This window comes from Phalacrocorax carbo, unplaced genomic scaffold (genome assembly GCF_963921805.1).
Source record: "Phalacrocorax carbo unplaced genomic scaffold, bPhaCar2.1 SCAFFOLD_32, whole genome shotgun sequence".
Taxonomy (NCBI): Eukaryota; Metazoa; Chordata; class Aves; order Suliformes; family Phalacrocoracidae; genus Phalacrocorax; species Phalacrocorax carbo.
Genome location: NW_026990280.1, coordinates 70,068 through 82,990, shown reverse-complemented (window position 1 = coordinate 82,990; position 12,923 = coordinate 70,068). Strand labels below are relative to the sequence as shown.

Genomic DNA, 12,923 nt, shown 5'->3' with positions numbered 1-12,923 from the left:
TGGTGGCATGGGGACAGCGGTGGCACTGGGGAGGGGACAGGGACACCCCCGAGGCGTCACAGGTGCTGGTGGCACGTGGCAGTGGCACTTGAGGATGGTGGTGGCCCTGGCGGGGGCCTGGTACTGTGGTGGCCTGGGCTGTCTTATGTCCCCACCCCCCGCTGTTACCCCTTGGTGATGTCCCTGGTGTCCCCCCACTCGTGTCCCCAGCAGCAGGACACTGGGGGGGGGGCAGTGGAGACAAGGGGACAGTGATGGGGGGTGACACAGACACACTCCCAACCCCCCCCAAGAAGCAGGATGCTGTGGGGACACACAAGACTTTATTTTGGGGGGACACTTGCCTCACGCCAGCGCTGCCACGCCCTGGGGGGAGGGAGGGGACGACGATGGGGGGGGGGGTGTCCCCACGGAGGGCTTTGTGGGTTGGGTTGGGGGCCCCCGGGGGGGTCTGGGGGTCACATGTGGGTGGCCAGTCTGTCCATGTACGCCTGCAGTGCCTGCAGCCGGGTGTCAATCTCAGACAGCTGGGCCGTGGGCTCCTCGTGGTGGTTCTCTAGGGGGGCAGGGAGGAAGAGGGGAAAAATGGGTTAAAAAAAGCCTGAACTGGAGTGGGGGGCACCCCAAAAATCAAAGGGAGGGGCTCACCTTTACTGGCGCGCTTGGCAGCAGCGCTGCCTGCGGACAGCTTGCGGCCAGCAGCTGGGCGACGGGCCTGTGGGTGGGGGACACCAGTAGGGGGTGCGTATGTCCCCCCTCACAAGTTACCCCGCTTTGGGGGTTGCGGGGGGATCCCCAAAATGAGGGGGGGGGTTGGGGGCGTGGTCCCAGGCTTCTGGGCAGCCACTCACCTTGTCGGGGCTGTTACAGGATGGGGCGCTCAGGAGTCTCCGGGTGCGGGTCATGCTCCTGCCCCTGCCCAAGGGTGCGGGGCATGGTTTAGGGGTGCCTGGGGGAGCTCGGCGTGCCCGGGGGACACACCCAGGGGTCCCAACCCCCACCACGGCAGTTACCTGGGGGGCAGCAGCTCAGAGCGCTCATCAGCTTCGCTGCCAGAGCTCACCGCCGAGCGCCAGCTCCGGAAGCTTTCGGCTGCAGAGAGAAATGGGGGGGGGTGGGAAAGGAGCCCCAGCACCCAGCGGGGTGCCCTTTTACCCTCCAAACCTTCCAAACCCACCCCGGGTGCCCCCCACCCACCCCTCGCGTTCCCCACTCACCCGAGGAACTCCTCGCCAGGCTGGTGCTGCCGAAAGCCGCCCTGCTCCGCTGGCTGCACCCAAGGGAGACAGTGGCAAGGGGTGGGGGGGGGTGTTTGGGGCGGCTGGGGTGGGCCCCCTCCCAGCCCCATGGGGAGGGAGGGGACAGTGATGGTGACAACGCCGATGTCACCGCTTACTTTTTGCGCTCGGCCTCCTTCTGCCGGCGCTGCCGGGCCCTGACGAAGGCGGTGGGGTCGAAGCGTGGCGGGCGGGGACCTGGTGGGGAGGAGAGGGGGGTGTCAGGGTGGGGAGGGGGACACACACACACACACACAAACCGTGGGGTGTCCCCAAGTGTCCCCTCTCCACCTGCGGGTGAGGGGGACCGCGGCTGGGGGCGGCCCTGGCTGCAACTGCGGCTCTCCCGGGATGCCGAGCGGGACGGGGGCAGCCGGGTGTTGGACAGAGAGCGTCGCTCCTGGGCGTGGGGGCCTGCGCCAGCGGGAGTCCGGCGGCTGCCAAGGGGATGAGCGCTGTCAAGGGTGGGGTGGGGGGCATGCCACAATCACTGGGGGGCCCCCCGTTACCCCCCAGCCCTCACCCCCTCTTGTATGAGGCCAGCTCGGCCATTAGGCTCTTCACTTGCAGTTGCAGCCTCTGCTCCGACGACGTCACCTCTGCCAGCTGCAAGGGAGGGAAGGTTTGCCACGACCCCAGCAGCCCCCCAAAACCGCTGGCAGCCCCCCAAAACCACCACCAACCCACCTCGGCGGTCAGCTTCCGGTGCTCACGCCAGTGCCGGGCCTTCTCCCTCGTCAGCTTCTCCTCGGCGTGCCGCAGCGCTGCCGCCTGTGCCTGCTTCTCCTCCAGCGCCCGCTGCAGCCTGGTTTTTGGGGTGGGGTGCGGGTTTAGGGGGGTTCCTTCTCGCTCTGATAGCCAGGGGATCCCCCCAAACCCTTCCCGCTGAGACCGGCATCGCTCACTCATCCTGCAAACGCCGGATCTCGGTGTCCCGGTGACTGTCCTTGCGCTGAGCACGGAGCTGAGCCAGTTCCTCCCTCAGGTCGCAGACGAGCCGGTGCAGCGCGGCAGGATCCAGCTTCCCGGCGTAGGGCAGCGGCAGCGGGTAGTGGATCCTGGAGGGTGGGCCATGGAATGAGGCGGTGTCATCCCCACCCCATGTCCCCCCACCCCGTGTCCCCCCACCCTGTGTTCTGCCTGTCACCTGTCGAACTCAACGGAGTAGACAAGGATGAGATAACGCTTGGCATTGAGGTGGGACGCTGAGGAAAGCGGAGGCCGGGAAATTGCCCCCATTCTCTGGCTGCGGAGGGTCTCCAGGTCGGCGTAAGTGAGGAGCTCCAGGGTGACGAATCTGCTGCTCTGCAAAAGGGGAAAAATGGGGAGGTGGGCGGTGAGACTCCCCCCCAAAACGCCGCAGTGGCAAGGGGAGCGGTGTCGGCCTCACCTGCGTCAACGCCGACTCCAGCATGTCACAAAAAATACCAAATTGCTTAAAATTCCCTGTTTTGCGGGTCAAATCCTCGATGACTGCAGGGAAAGTGGGGGGGGTCGGCATTTGGGGGGGAGGTCCCCTCAGATCCCGACCTCCCCACGGACTCACAGTCGGCGTCGAACTCCCCCCTCCATGTGTCGGCGGTGAGGTGAGCCTCCACCTCCACCTCCAGCTTGGAGGGGGCACGCATCAGTCGGATGGCGTGGACCCCATGGCGGAAGGTGACGTCCACCTGTAGGTACCGTGGCTCCCCCATGGCGCTGAGGGGAGGGTGTCTTTTTGCGGAGGGGGGCACCCCAGGGTCTCCTACTGGGGGGGCACCCCGGGAAAGAGGAATTAGGTTGGGGTTGGGGGGGGGGGTTGGGGTGGTGGGTGCATGGGGGGGACATTGATGGGGGTCATGGCAACAGTGGGAGCAAGTGGAGGGAACCCCCGGGTATTCGGAGACTAGGGTTTGGGGGGGGGGGTGTCACAGAGGGACACGGGGGGAGCCCAGGGCTTTGGGGGGGCTTGGGGGAGCTTAGGATTTTCGGGTGGGCTTGGGGAGGCAAGGGCTTTGGGGGAGGAGGGCTGCCTGGGAGTGCTCAGGGCTTTGGGAAAGGCCTGTTTTGGGGGACCCCGGGGGCTGTTTTGGGGGAGTTTAGGGCTTTGTGAGGGGGGCTGCCTGGGGGACTCAGGTCTTTGGGAGGGGCCTGTTTTGGGGAAGCCCAGGCTTTGAGGGGGGGGTCTGTTCAGGCGGCAGATACCGGGGGAAGCCCGGCCTCGGGGGGCTGCTGGGACACGGAGAGCGCCCTGGGCGGTCACCGGGCCGGGGGAGGACCGAGGGACCCCGGGGCAGCCCGCAGTACCCCGACCCCGGCACCCACCGCCCGCCGCGCTCCGGCGCCACTTCAGCCGCAGCCCCGCCCTCCCACTGCCCCATTGGCCGGCCACGTCCCGTCCCGCCGCCTCATTGGCTCATGCTGCCACCTGTAACGTCACTCCACCTCCCTCCGGGCGGCCGTTAGCCGCAACGCTCCCTCCCTCCTGCCCTCCAGCCTCCCGCTCCGATTGCCTGTCAGGCGGAACCCGCTTCCCGCCTCCGTAGAGTCATTGGTTATTGCGGCTGTCAGTCATTACCCCCCCCCCCCCAGCCGATAATGGGAGGCGCGCATGTGGCGTCCCTGCTGGGAAGGAGCCGCGCGTTCGGCCCCACCCCCTTCCACCGATCACCGCGTGGCCCCACCCCTTTCCATCGCTAACGGCGCGGCTCCGCCCCTCCCCCTTGCTGGCGGCGACGTCCCGCCACACTCGTGCCCGGGGGGAGAAGGGGAGGGGATACGGGGGGGGCACAGACAAGGAGGGGAAAACTGAGCCTCGAACCGGTTTAATTATTCCGGGACAGACTGGGGGGGCGGGGGGGCAGGACTGCGCCCATGGGTCTCGTTCGTGGGTCCATGCATCTGTCCGTGGGGCTCAGTGCCATGGGGCCGCAGCCTTGCAGTCGGTGGGGACCCTCGGTGGCCCCACGCCCACGGGATGTGCCCGGTGCCACTCTGGGGCCCGTCAGTCACCCCCCCCCCGCTCTTTCTCCAGCCCCTATAGCCCCCTATAGATCCCCATAGGCCCCCGTAGCCCCACCCTCGCCTACTCTCAGCCCCCACGGCCCCCCTAGCCCCCCTACATCCCCATACCCCTATAGCTCCTCACAACCCCCATGGCCCCCCGTACTCCCCTCCACCCTCCATAGAACCCAGAAGTCACCAGGCCCCCAACCCCCTCTATAGACCCCCAGGTCCCTATAGTCCCCACACCCCCCGCCCCTATACCCCCATCCTCCCAGCCCCCATACCCACAGCCCCTATACCTCAGCTCTCTCAACCCCTGTAGCCCCCATACCCACGGCCCCTATAAACCCACATTCCCATCCCCTTTAGCCCTTGTACCCGCGATCCCTACAGCCCCCATACCCCCCGTCCCTATAGTCCCCAGGGCCTACAGCCAGCTCCCCATATAGTCCCCTACAGCCGCCCCAAGCAGGCGCCCCTATAGCTCCCCTAACGGCTGCCACCATACCCGCCACTCCACAGCCCCCCAGAGCCCCCATACCCCACCCACAGCCTCCCTACAGCACCTAAACCTGCCCGTACAGGCACGCCCGCCCACCCCCCGCGCAGGCGCACTGGGAGCCCCCACCCCGCGCAGGCGCAGTGCCCTCCCCTCCCGTCCCGCCGCGCTCCGGCGGCCCCTTTAAGGCGCCCGCGGCCGGTATGTGGGGGGGGAAGGCGTTGGGGGCGACCCCCGTGAGGGGAGGCTCGGGGTGGGGGGCTGCGGTGGGGGGACAGCCTGGGAGGGGACCTTCGGGGGCACCTTGTGGGGTGGGGTTACCCTGTGAGGAGGGACTCTCTGAGGGGTCTTTGCTATGGGCGAATCTGTGAGGGGGGGACCCTCTGAGGGGGGGGCTTTGAGGGGGTCTATGAGGGGCGATCCTCTGAGGGGGCTCTATGAGGGGGGATCCTTGAGGGGGTCCTGCTGAGGGCGGGATGCTCTGAGGGGGGCTGTGAGGGGTCTTTGCTTTGGGGATGCTCTGAGGGGGGCTTTGGGGGGGACCCTGTGAGGGGATCTTCTGAGGGATCTTTGCTGAGGGGCGACCCTCTGAACGGGGGCTTTGAGGGGGCTCTGTGAGGGCGCCCTTTTACCCTCCAAACCTTCCAAACCCACCCTGGGTGCCCCCCACCCACCCCTCGCGTTCCCCACTCACCCGAGGAACTCCTCGCCAGGCTGGTGCTGCCGAAAGCCGCCCTGCTCCGCTGGCTGCACCCAAGGGAGACAGTGGCAAGGGGTGGGGGGGTGTTTGGGGCGGCTGGGGTGGGCCCCCTCCCAGCTCCATGGGGAGGGAGGGGACAGTGATGGTGACAACGCCGATGTCACCGCTTACTTTTTGCGCTCGGCCTCCTTCTGCCGGCGCTGCCGGGCCCTGACGAAGGCGGTGGGGTCGAAGCGTGGCGGGCGGGGACCTGGTGGGGAGGAGAGGGGGGTGTCAGGGTGGGGAGGGGGACACACACACACACACACAAACCGTGGGGTGTCCCCAAGTGTCCCCTCTCCACCTGCGGGTGAGGGGGACCGCGGCTGGGGGCGGCCCTGGCTGCAACTGCGGCTCTCCCGGGATGCCGAGCGGGACGGGGGCAGCCGGGTGTTGGACAGAGAGCGTCGCTCCTGGGCGTGGGGGCCTGCGCCAGCGGGAGTCCGGCGGCTGCCAAGGGGATGAGCGCTGTCAAGGGTGGGGTGGGGGGCATGCCACAATCACTGGGGGCCCCCCCGTTACCCCCCAGCCCTCACCCCCTCTTGTATGAGGCCAGCTCGGCCATTAGGCTCTTCACTTGCAGTTGCAGCCTCTGCTCCGACGCCGTCACCTCTGCCAGCTGCAAGGGAGGGAAGGTTTGCCACGACCCCAGCAGCCCCCCAAAACCGCTGGCAGCCCCCCAAAACCACCACCAACCCACCTCGGCGGTCAGCTTCCGGTGCTCACGCCAGTGCCGGGCCTTCTCCCTCGTCAGCTTCTCCTCGGCGTGCCGCAGCGCTGCCGCCTGTGCCTGCTTCTCCTCCAGCGCCCGCTGCAGCCTGGTTTTTGGGGTGGGGTGCGGGTTTAGGGGGGTTCCTTCTCGCTCTGATAGCCAGGGGATCCCCCCAAACCCTTCCCGCTGAGACCGGCATCGCTCACTCATCCTGCAAACGCCGGATCTCGGTGTCCCGGTGACTGTCCTTGCGCTGAGCACGGAGCTGAGCCAGTTCCTCCCTCAGGTCGCAGACGAGCCGGTGCAGCGCGGCAGGATCCAGCTTCCCGGCGTAGGGCAGCGGCAGCGGGTAGTGGATCCTGGAGGGTGGGCCATGGAATGAGGCGGTGTCAGCCCCACCCCATGTCCCCCCACCCCGTGTCCCCCCACCCTGTGTTCTGCCTGTCACCTGTCGAACTCAACGGAGTAGACAAGGATGAGATAACGCTTGGCATTGAGGTGGGACGCTGAGGAAAGCGGAGGCCGGGAAATTGCCCCCATTCTCTGGCTGCGGAGGGTCTCCAGGTCGGCGTAAGTGAGGAGCTCCAGGGTGACGAATCTGCTGCTCTGCAAAAGGGGAAAAATGGGGAGGTGGGCGGTGAGACTCCCCCCCAAAACGCCGCAGTGGCAAGGGGATGGGGATGGGGATGGGATGGGGGTGGGATGGGGGGGGGATGGGGATGGGGATGGGGATGGGGATGGGGGTGGGGATCGGGGTGGGGATGGGGATGGGGATGGGGATGGGATGGGGATGGGGATGGGGGTGGGGATGGGGATGGGGATGAGTGTCTGTCCGTGCCCCTGTCCGTGCCCAGGCCACGTGGTGGAGCTGGCGCGGGCACACGGGGCGCTGCTGGCGGCGCCGGAGCATTGCTTCTACGGGGGCGGCCCGGGGCCGGGGGCGGGCCCCGACCTGCGCTTCCTCTTCAGCCAGCAGGCGTGTGTTGTGGGGGGCCGGGTGGGGGTTGCTCCTGGACAGGGGGGTCTCCTCACCCTCCCCTCTTCCCCTCCCCCAGCCTGGCTGACGTGGCCACCTTCCAGCTCCATGTCACGAGCGTGTGGGGCCTCAGCCCCAACCACACCTGGGTCTGCTTTGGGGGGTCCTACGCCGGCGCCCTCGCTGCCTGGGCGCGCCTCAAGGTGGGCCTGGGTCCCTGAGCCCCCCGGGGGGTGGTGGGGGTGGTGGTGGGTGGTGACCCCACTAGGTGTGACCCCGTGCCTCAGTTTCCCCACCTGGTGTCTGCCGCCGTCGCCTCGTCCGCTCCCATCCGGGCCCAGCTTGACTTCGCTGGATACAACCACGTGAGCCCCCCCGGACCCCCCAAACCCCCCCTGGACCCCCACCCCAGGCAGCATTAACCCCTCGGGTCCCATCTCCCCGCAGGTCGTATCGGCCGCCCTCTCCAGCCCCACCGTGGGGGGGTCCCCGGAGGTAGGTCCAAGGGGTTTGATGGGGAACCCCTGATGGGGGGGGGTGCACGGTGGGACACCCCCCTCCGCCCCCCACCAAATCCATGCCGGCAGTGCCTTTGGGCGGTGGCGGCGGCCTTCGCGGCGCTGGACGGGCGGTTGCGTGGCCGGCGCTGGGCGGGGGTGGCACGGGATTTCTCCTGTTGCCGCCCCCCCCGGGAACCGGGGGACCGGGAGCTGCTGGCCGAGACCGTGGCCGACGTCTTCGCCGGGGCGGTGCAGTACAACGGCCGCCGTCCCGCCGACTCGGTGGCCGAGCTCTGCCGCGCCATGACCGACGGCCGCCGCGGCTCCCCGTACCGCCGGCTCCTGGCTCTCAACAAGGTGCCAGGGGGTTTGGGTGGGGGGGGGGTCCTGGTACCCCACTGCACCCTCCTGCCCCCCTCCACCCTCCTGCGCCCCCCTTGCAGCCTCATGCGCCCCACTGCACCCTATGGCATCCTTCTGCGCCCCTCTGTACCCCACAGTGACCCCCTGCACCCCATTCTACCCTCCTGCACCCCTGCACCCCCTTGCATCCTCCTGCACCTCCTTGTACCCCACTGCACCCCCTGCACCCCCTTGCATTCTCCTGCACCCCCTTGTACCCCACAGTGACCCCTGCACCCCATTCTACCCTCCTGCACCCCCTTGCACCCTCCTGCACCTCCTTGTACCCCACTGCACCCCTTGCACCCCCTCGCACCCCATTGCAACCCCTCGTATCCCTTGTGCCCCCTTGCACCCCACTGCACCCCCTTGTACCCCATTGCACCCCTTGCAACCCCTTGCACCCCCTCATACCTCTTGCACCCCCATTGCACCCCCTTGCACCCTCTCATATCCCTTGCACCCCACTGCACCACCTTGTATCCCTTGCACCCCCTTGCACCCCCTCGTATCCCTTGCACCCCCTCGTATCCCTCGCACCCCCTTGCACCCCCTCGTATCCCTTGCACCCCCTCATATCCCTCGCACCCCATTGCACCCCCTCGTATCCCTTGTATCCCTCGCACCCCACTGCACCCCCTCGTATCCCTCGCACCCCACTGCACCCCCTCGTATCCCTTGCACCCCCTCGTATCCCCTCGCACCCCATTGCACCCCCTCGTATCCCCTCGCACCCCACTGCACCCCCTCACACCCCTTGCACCCCCCTGCCCCCCTCGCGCCCCGCTGCCGCCCGGGGGCCGGGGGGAGCCCTGAGCATGGCCCCCCCAGGCCTTCCTGCGGCGCAGGGGGCTGCCCTGCACCCCGACTTCGCGGCGGGAGGCCGTGCAGGAGCTGCATCGCCCCACGGCTGGGGGCAGCCGCCGGCTCTGGCTCTTCCAGACCTGCACCGAGTTCGGCTTCTGTGAGCGCCGGGAAGGGTGTGTGTGGGGGGGGGGGGTCAGGGTGGGGGTCAGGGGGTGTGTGTGGGGGGTCGTCAGCCACCCCCCCATCTGCAGACCCCAGCTGCCGGGACGCCGCCTGCCCCTTCTCCCGCTTCCAGACTCTGCGGGCGCAGCTGAGCCTCTGCGCCGACGTCTTCGGCCTCGCCCCGGCACGTGTCCAGGCCGCCGTCGCCTTCACCAACGCCTTCTATGGCGCCGCGCGCCCCGGCACCCACTGCGTCCTCTTCGTGAACGGTGCGGCGCGGCGGGGCGTGGTGCAGCATGGCACGGCGTGGCGGAGCGTGGCACGGCGCGGCATGGCTCGGCACGGCGCGGGGCCCTGTGGCACGGTGCAGGGTGACCTGGCGCAGGGTGCCCCGTTTTGGGGTGACGCGGTGCAGGGTGGCACAGTGCGGGGTGACAGACGTGGGGTGACACGTTTCAGGGTGACATGGTGTGGGGTGACATGTTTCAGGGTGACACATTTTGAGGTGACAGACATGGGGTGACACTTTTGGGGTGACACTTTTGGGGTGACACATTTCAGGGTGACACATTTTGGGGTGACGCGATGCAGGGTGACAGATGTGGGGTGACACGGTGCGGGGTGACATGGGGCAGGGTGACACGTTTCGGGGTGACACTGGGTGATGCGGTGTGAGGTGACCCATTTCGGGGTGACCCAGTGTGGGGTGACACTTTTGGGGTGACACATTTCAGGGTGACACCGGATGATGTGGTGTGGGGTGACCCATTTCGGGGTGACCCGTTTTGGGGTGACCCATTTCGGGGTGACAGACGTGGGGTGACACTTTTGGGGTGACACATTTCGGGGTGACACCGGGTGACGTGGTGTGGGGTGACCCGTTTCGGGGTGACCCTGCGCCCGCTGCCCGCAGGCGCGCTGGACCCCTGGCACGTGCTGAGCGCGGGGGGGCGGCCGTTCGGGGGTGCTGATCGCAGGGGGCTCCCACTGTGCCGACATGGCCCCCCGCGCCCCGAGGACCCCCCGGCGCTGAGGGACGCCCGCCAGGTGAGTAGGGCCGGGGTGGGGTGGAGGGCACATGGGGCGGGGGGCCCAGCCCAGCTCACCCCCCCCGTGCCCCCAGCGCATCGCAGCCCACCTGGAGGCATGGCTGGCCCCCCCAACCCCCCACAACCGCACCAGAACGGGGGGGACACGACAGGAGCCAGGCATCCTCTGCCCCCCCCCCATGACCCCTAGGCTGCTCGGCCACCCTGGGGGGGGGGGGGCAGGACACCTGGGTCCTGCCCCCCCCCCCCCCCCCAATTTCACCCCGCTTTTCAATATGGGGGGACCCAGGTGTCCTGGCCCCCACCATGATCCCCCCCCCGGCGTCCCAGGCATCCTGACCCCCCCAATCCTCATGACCCTCCCCTTGGGGGGGGTCCCAGGCGTCCTGCCCCCCACCCATGACACCCCCCCAGGGGCGACCCAGGTGTCCTGTCCCCCCACCCCAATGACCCCCCCCTCCTTGGGGGGACCCAGGCGTCCTGCCCCCCACCCACGACCCCCATGACACCCCCAGGGGCGACCCAGGTGTCCTGTCCCCCCACCCCCGTGACACCCCCCCCCCCCTTGGGGGGACCCAGGCGTCCTGTCCCCCCACCCCAATGACACCCCCCCCAGTGCCTCCCCCCCTTGGGGGACCCCGGGGGCTGCGCGGGCGCGGCTAGAGCTCAAGGGGGCGGGGCTACGTCGCGTATCTACCTACGCATGCGCCGCGAAAAAAAGAGGGTGGCGCTTTGTCACGTGACGGGCCCAAGATGGCGGCGCTGAGGGCGGTAGGTGCTGCCGCCGTCACCTTGGAGACGCCCCCCCCCCCCCCGCCCGAGGGGAGGATGGGGACCCCCGAGAGCCCCCCAAAATAACGGGGTTGGGGGGAGCCCCAGGGACCCCCGGAGTTGGGGGGCGGTGTGGGGGGCCCCTGTGCCTCCCCCCCCCCCCCCTCCCCGCAGGACCCCCGAGGCCTAAAATTAGGACAGGCCTGGACGGCCGGGCCCCCCCGACTCAGCCGAATTTGGGGGGGGGGTGTCCCTCCCAGCCCCCCCCCGCCAAAGCCTTTCTCCCCCTGCGACCCCTCACCACGCGTTTTGGGGGCACCCACGGAGAGCGGGGCTTTGGGGGCGGGGGGGGCAGAAGGACGAGACATGACCCACCGTGCCCCCCCCCCTATTCGTCCGTACCCCGCTTTGGGGAGCAGCTCTGCCCCGCCCCCCCACTCGCCCCCCCGGGTCTTCCCCCTCTTCTCCCCACTGCTATTAATTAAATCCTGGTGTGACACCCCCTCCCCCCAGCTGGTGGCTCCTGTTTGGGGGCGTTGCGGGGGGGAAACTGAGGCAGGGGCTGATCCCGCCCCGCAGGTCCTGGGGTGCAGGGGGGCCCCCGCCCCGCGCCCCCCACCCGGGCAGAGCCGGGGGGCGGCAGGGGGGCTGCTGCGGCGCCTGGGGCGGTGGTTCTACGAGATGGAGGCAGTGACGGTCTGGGAAGAGCGGCTGCGGCAGCACAGGCTGCGGAGGAAGAACGCGTGCGTGGGGTGGGGGGGGGGGGATCCCCCCTACTTGTGGGGCGGGATGTGGGGGGCTGAGTCGGGCCCCCTGCTTGTGGGCTGGGAGCGGAGAGGCTGGTTCGAGCTCCCTGCTTGGGTGCAGGTAGGGGGGGTGGGATTGGGACCCCACACTTACAGGGTGTGAGAGGAGGGGCTGGATCTGGCCCCTCACTTGTGGGGCGCAGGCAGAAGGGCTGGGTCAGGCCCCCCTACTCTTGTCCCGTCCCCCCACCAGGTACCTCAGCTTCCTCAGGGACAGCTACGGGGACAACGTGGTGGCTGCCGTCTTCATCCTGTCCTGTGGCGGGGGGGTCAGGTGAGCCCCAGTCCTGCTTTGGGGGTGTCTCCCTGCCCCCCGGTGGGGTGGGGGTCTCGCCCTGATGCCCCCACCCCAGATTTGAGGGGCAGGAGGACTGGATCCGGCCGCAGGGTGACTGGTGCCCCAAGGTGCTGCACCTCCGTGACGTCCCCGTGGTGGCCCTGGACCTCAGCGGCTCCCCCGTCACCTACAATGGCTTGGACAACCTGGGTGAGCCCCAGGATCCCCCCGGGACCCCCCCAAACCCCTTAGGGACCCCCACTGACCCCCCTCATGCCCCACCAGTGGCGCTGACCCAGCTGCAGCACCTCGACTTGAGCGGGTGCCCCCACCTCGACGACTGGGCGCTGGGGCGGCTGCACGTCTTCGGGGACACCCTGCGGGAGCTGTCGGTGGCTCGGTGTCCCCGCGTCACCGAGAGGGGCCTGGCCACCCTCCACCACCTCCGGTGAGCAGGGGGGACGAGGGACCACAGGGACACCCCCCTCCTCGGTGCCAGCTGCCCCCCAATATCTATCTGTACCCCCTCCCCAGGGAGCTCCGGCGTCTGGACGTGGCAGGGGTGCAGGTGCCCAGCCCGGGGTTGGTCCGTATCCTGCTGGAGGAGATGCTGCCAGGCTGCCAGGTCCTGGGCATGGACCTCGGGGACAGCGTGGGGACGGGGACACCGACACCACCGGGGCAGGGAAAGCCCCCCGCCTGAGGCTGACGGGGTTTTGGGGTGTGGAGGGAGCTGCGCCGCCCCCCCGGAGCATTAAATGCCTGGAGGCTGCGGGCTGCCTCCCCTCCCTCCGTGGATTTGGGTTTTCTTGGCAGTAATTGATGGGTTTCTCTGCTTTGTGCCCTGTTTGGAGTGATGCTGGACCCCCCCGGACCCCTCCTGGGGTTCCCAGCTCAGAAGGGGCTTCTCCTGCGAGTGTTTTGGGAGGATGTGACACCCTGTAATGGCCCCTGTGGGGAC

At 68.8% G+C, this 12,923-nt stretch overlaps 4 protein-coding genes across 5 annotated transcripts; 2 read left to right on the top strand and 2 right to left on the bottom strand.

The window, feature by feature from the left end:
* Nucleotides 1-306: 306 nt before the first annotated feature.
* LOC135310942 (centrosomal protein CCDC61-like) lies at nucleotides 307-3,627 on the bottom strand. 2 transcript variants are annotated; one of them, XM_064440067.1, is made up of 14 exons: nucleotides 3,582-3,627; nucleotides 2,824-2,975; nucleotides 2,668-2,750; nucleotides 2,425-2,582; nucleotides 2,183-2,335; nucleotides 1,965-2,082; nucleotides 1,801-1,883; nucleotides 1,569-1,714; nucleotides 1,397-1,475; nucleotides 1,218-1,270; nucleotides 1,014-1,092; nucleotides 852-915; nucleotides 649-715; nucleotides 307-556 (listed from the first exon to the last, which is right to left on the bottom strand). In XM_064440067.1, exons 2-14 carry the CDS (start codon nucleotides 2,969-2,971, stop codon nucleotides 459-461), a joined length of 1,329 nt encoding a protein of 442 aa, XP_064296137.1. In that variant the 5' UTR covers nucleotides 2,972-2,975; nucleotides 3,582-3,627; the 3' UTR covers nucleotides 307-458. The 2 variants fall into 2 exon arrangements, with proteins under 2 accessions (XP_064296137.1, XP_064296138.1); XM_064440068.1 differs by lacking the exon at nucleotides 3,582-3,627 and adding an exon at nucleotides 3,520-3,580.
* Nucleotides 3,628-5,026: 1,399 nt separating this feature from the next.
* Nucleotides 5,027-6,875, bottom strand: LOC135310943 (centrosomal protein CCDC61-like). Its single transcript, XM_064440069.1, has 7 exons — nucleotides 6,661-6,875; nucleotides 6,419-6,571; nucleotides 6,201-6,318; nucleotides 6,037-6,119; nucleotides 5,805-5,950; nucleotides 5,633-5,711; nucleotides 5,027-5,508 (listed from the first exon to the last, which is right to left on the bottom strand). Exons 1-7 carry the CDS (start codon nucleotides 6,750-6,752, stop codon nucleotides 5,169-5,171), a joined length of 1,011 nt encoding a protein of 336 aa, XP_064296139.1. The 5' UTR covers nucleotides 6,753-6,875; the 3' UTR covers nucleotides 5,027-5,168.
* Nucleotides 6,876-7,026: 151 nt separating this feature from the next.
* Nucleotides 7,027-10,447, top strand: PRSS16 (serine protease 16). Its single transcript, XM_064440061.1, is given in 10 exon segments — nucleotides 7,027-7,190; nucleotides 7,268-7,391; nucleotides 7,476-7,553; nucleotides 7,636-7,683; nucleotides 7,776-8,177; nucleotides 8,922-9,054; nucleotides 9,149-9,328; nucleotides 10,001-10,063; nucleotides 10,066-10,106; nucleotides 10,439-10,447. Coding segments are annotated over 10 exon segments (1,242 nt in total).
* Nucleotides 10,448-10,787: 340 nt separating this feature from the next.
* DMAC2 (distal membrane arm assembly component 2) lies at nucleotides 10,788-12,781 on the top strand. The gene is made up of 6 exons (XM_064440082.1): nucleotides 10,788-10,879; nucleotides 11,459-11,622; nucleotides 11,879-11,959; nucleotides 12,039-12,172; nucleotides 12,248-12,410; nucleotides 12,497-12,781. Exons 1-6 carry the CDS (start codon nucleotides 10,862-10,864, stop codon nucleotides 12,663-12,665), a joined length of 729 nt encoding a protein of 242 aa, XP_064296152.1. The 5' UTR covers nucleotides 10,788-10,861; the 3' UTR covers nucleotides 12,666-12,781.
* Nucleotides 12,782-12,923: the final 142 nt, after the last annotated feature.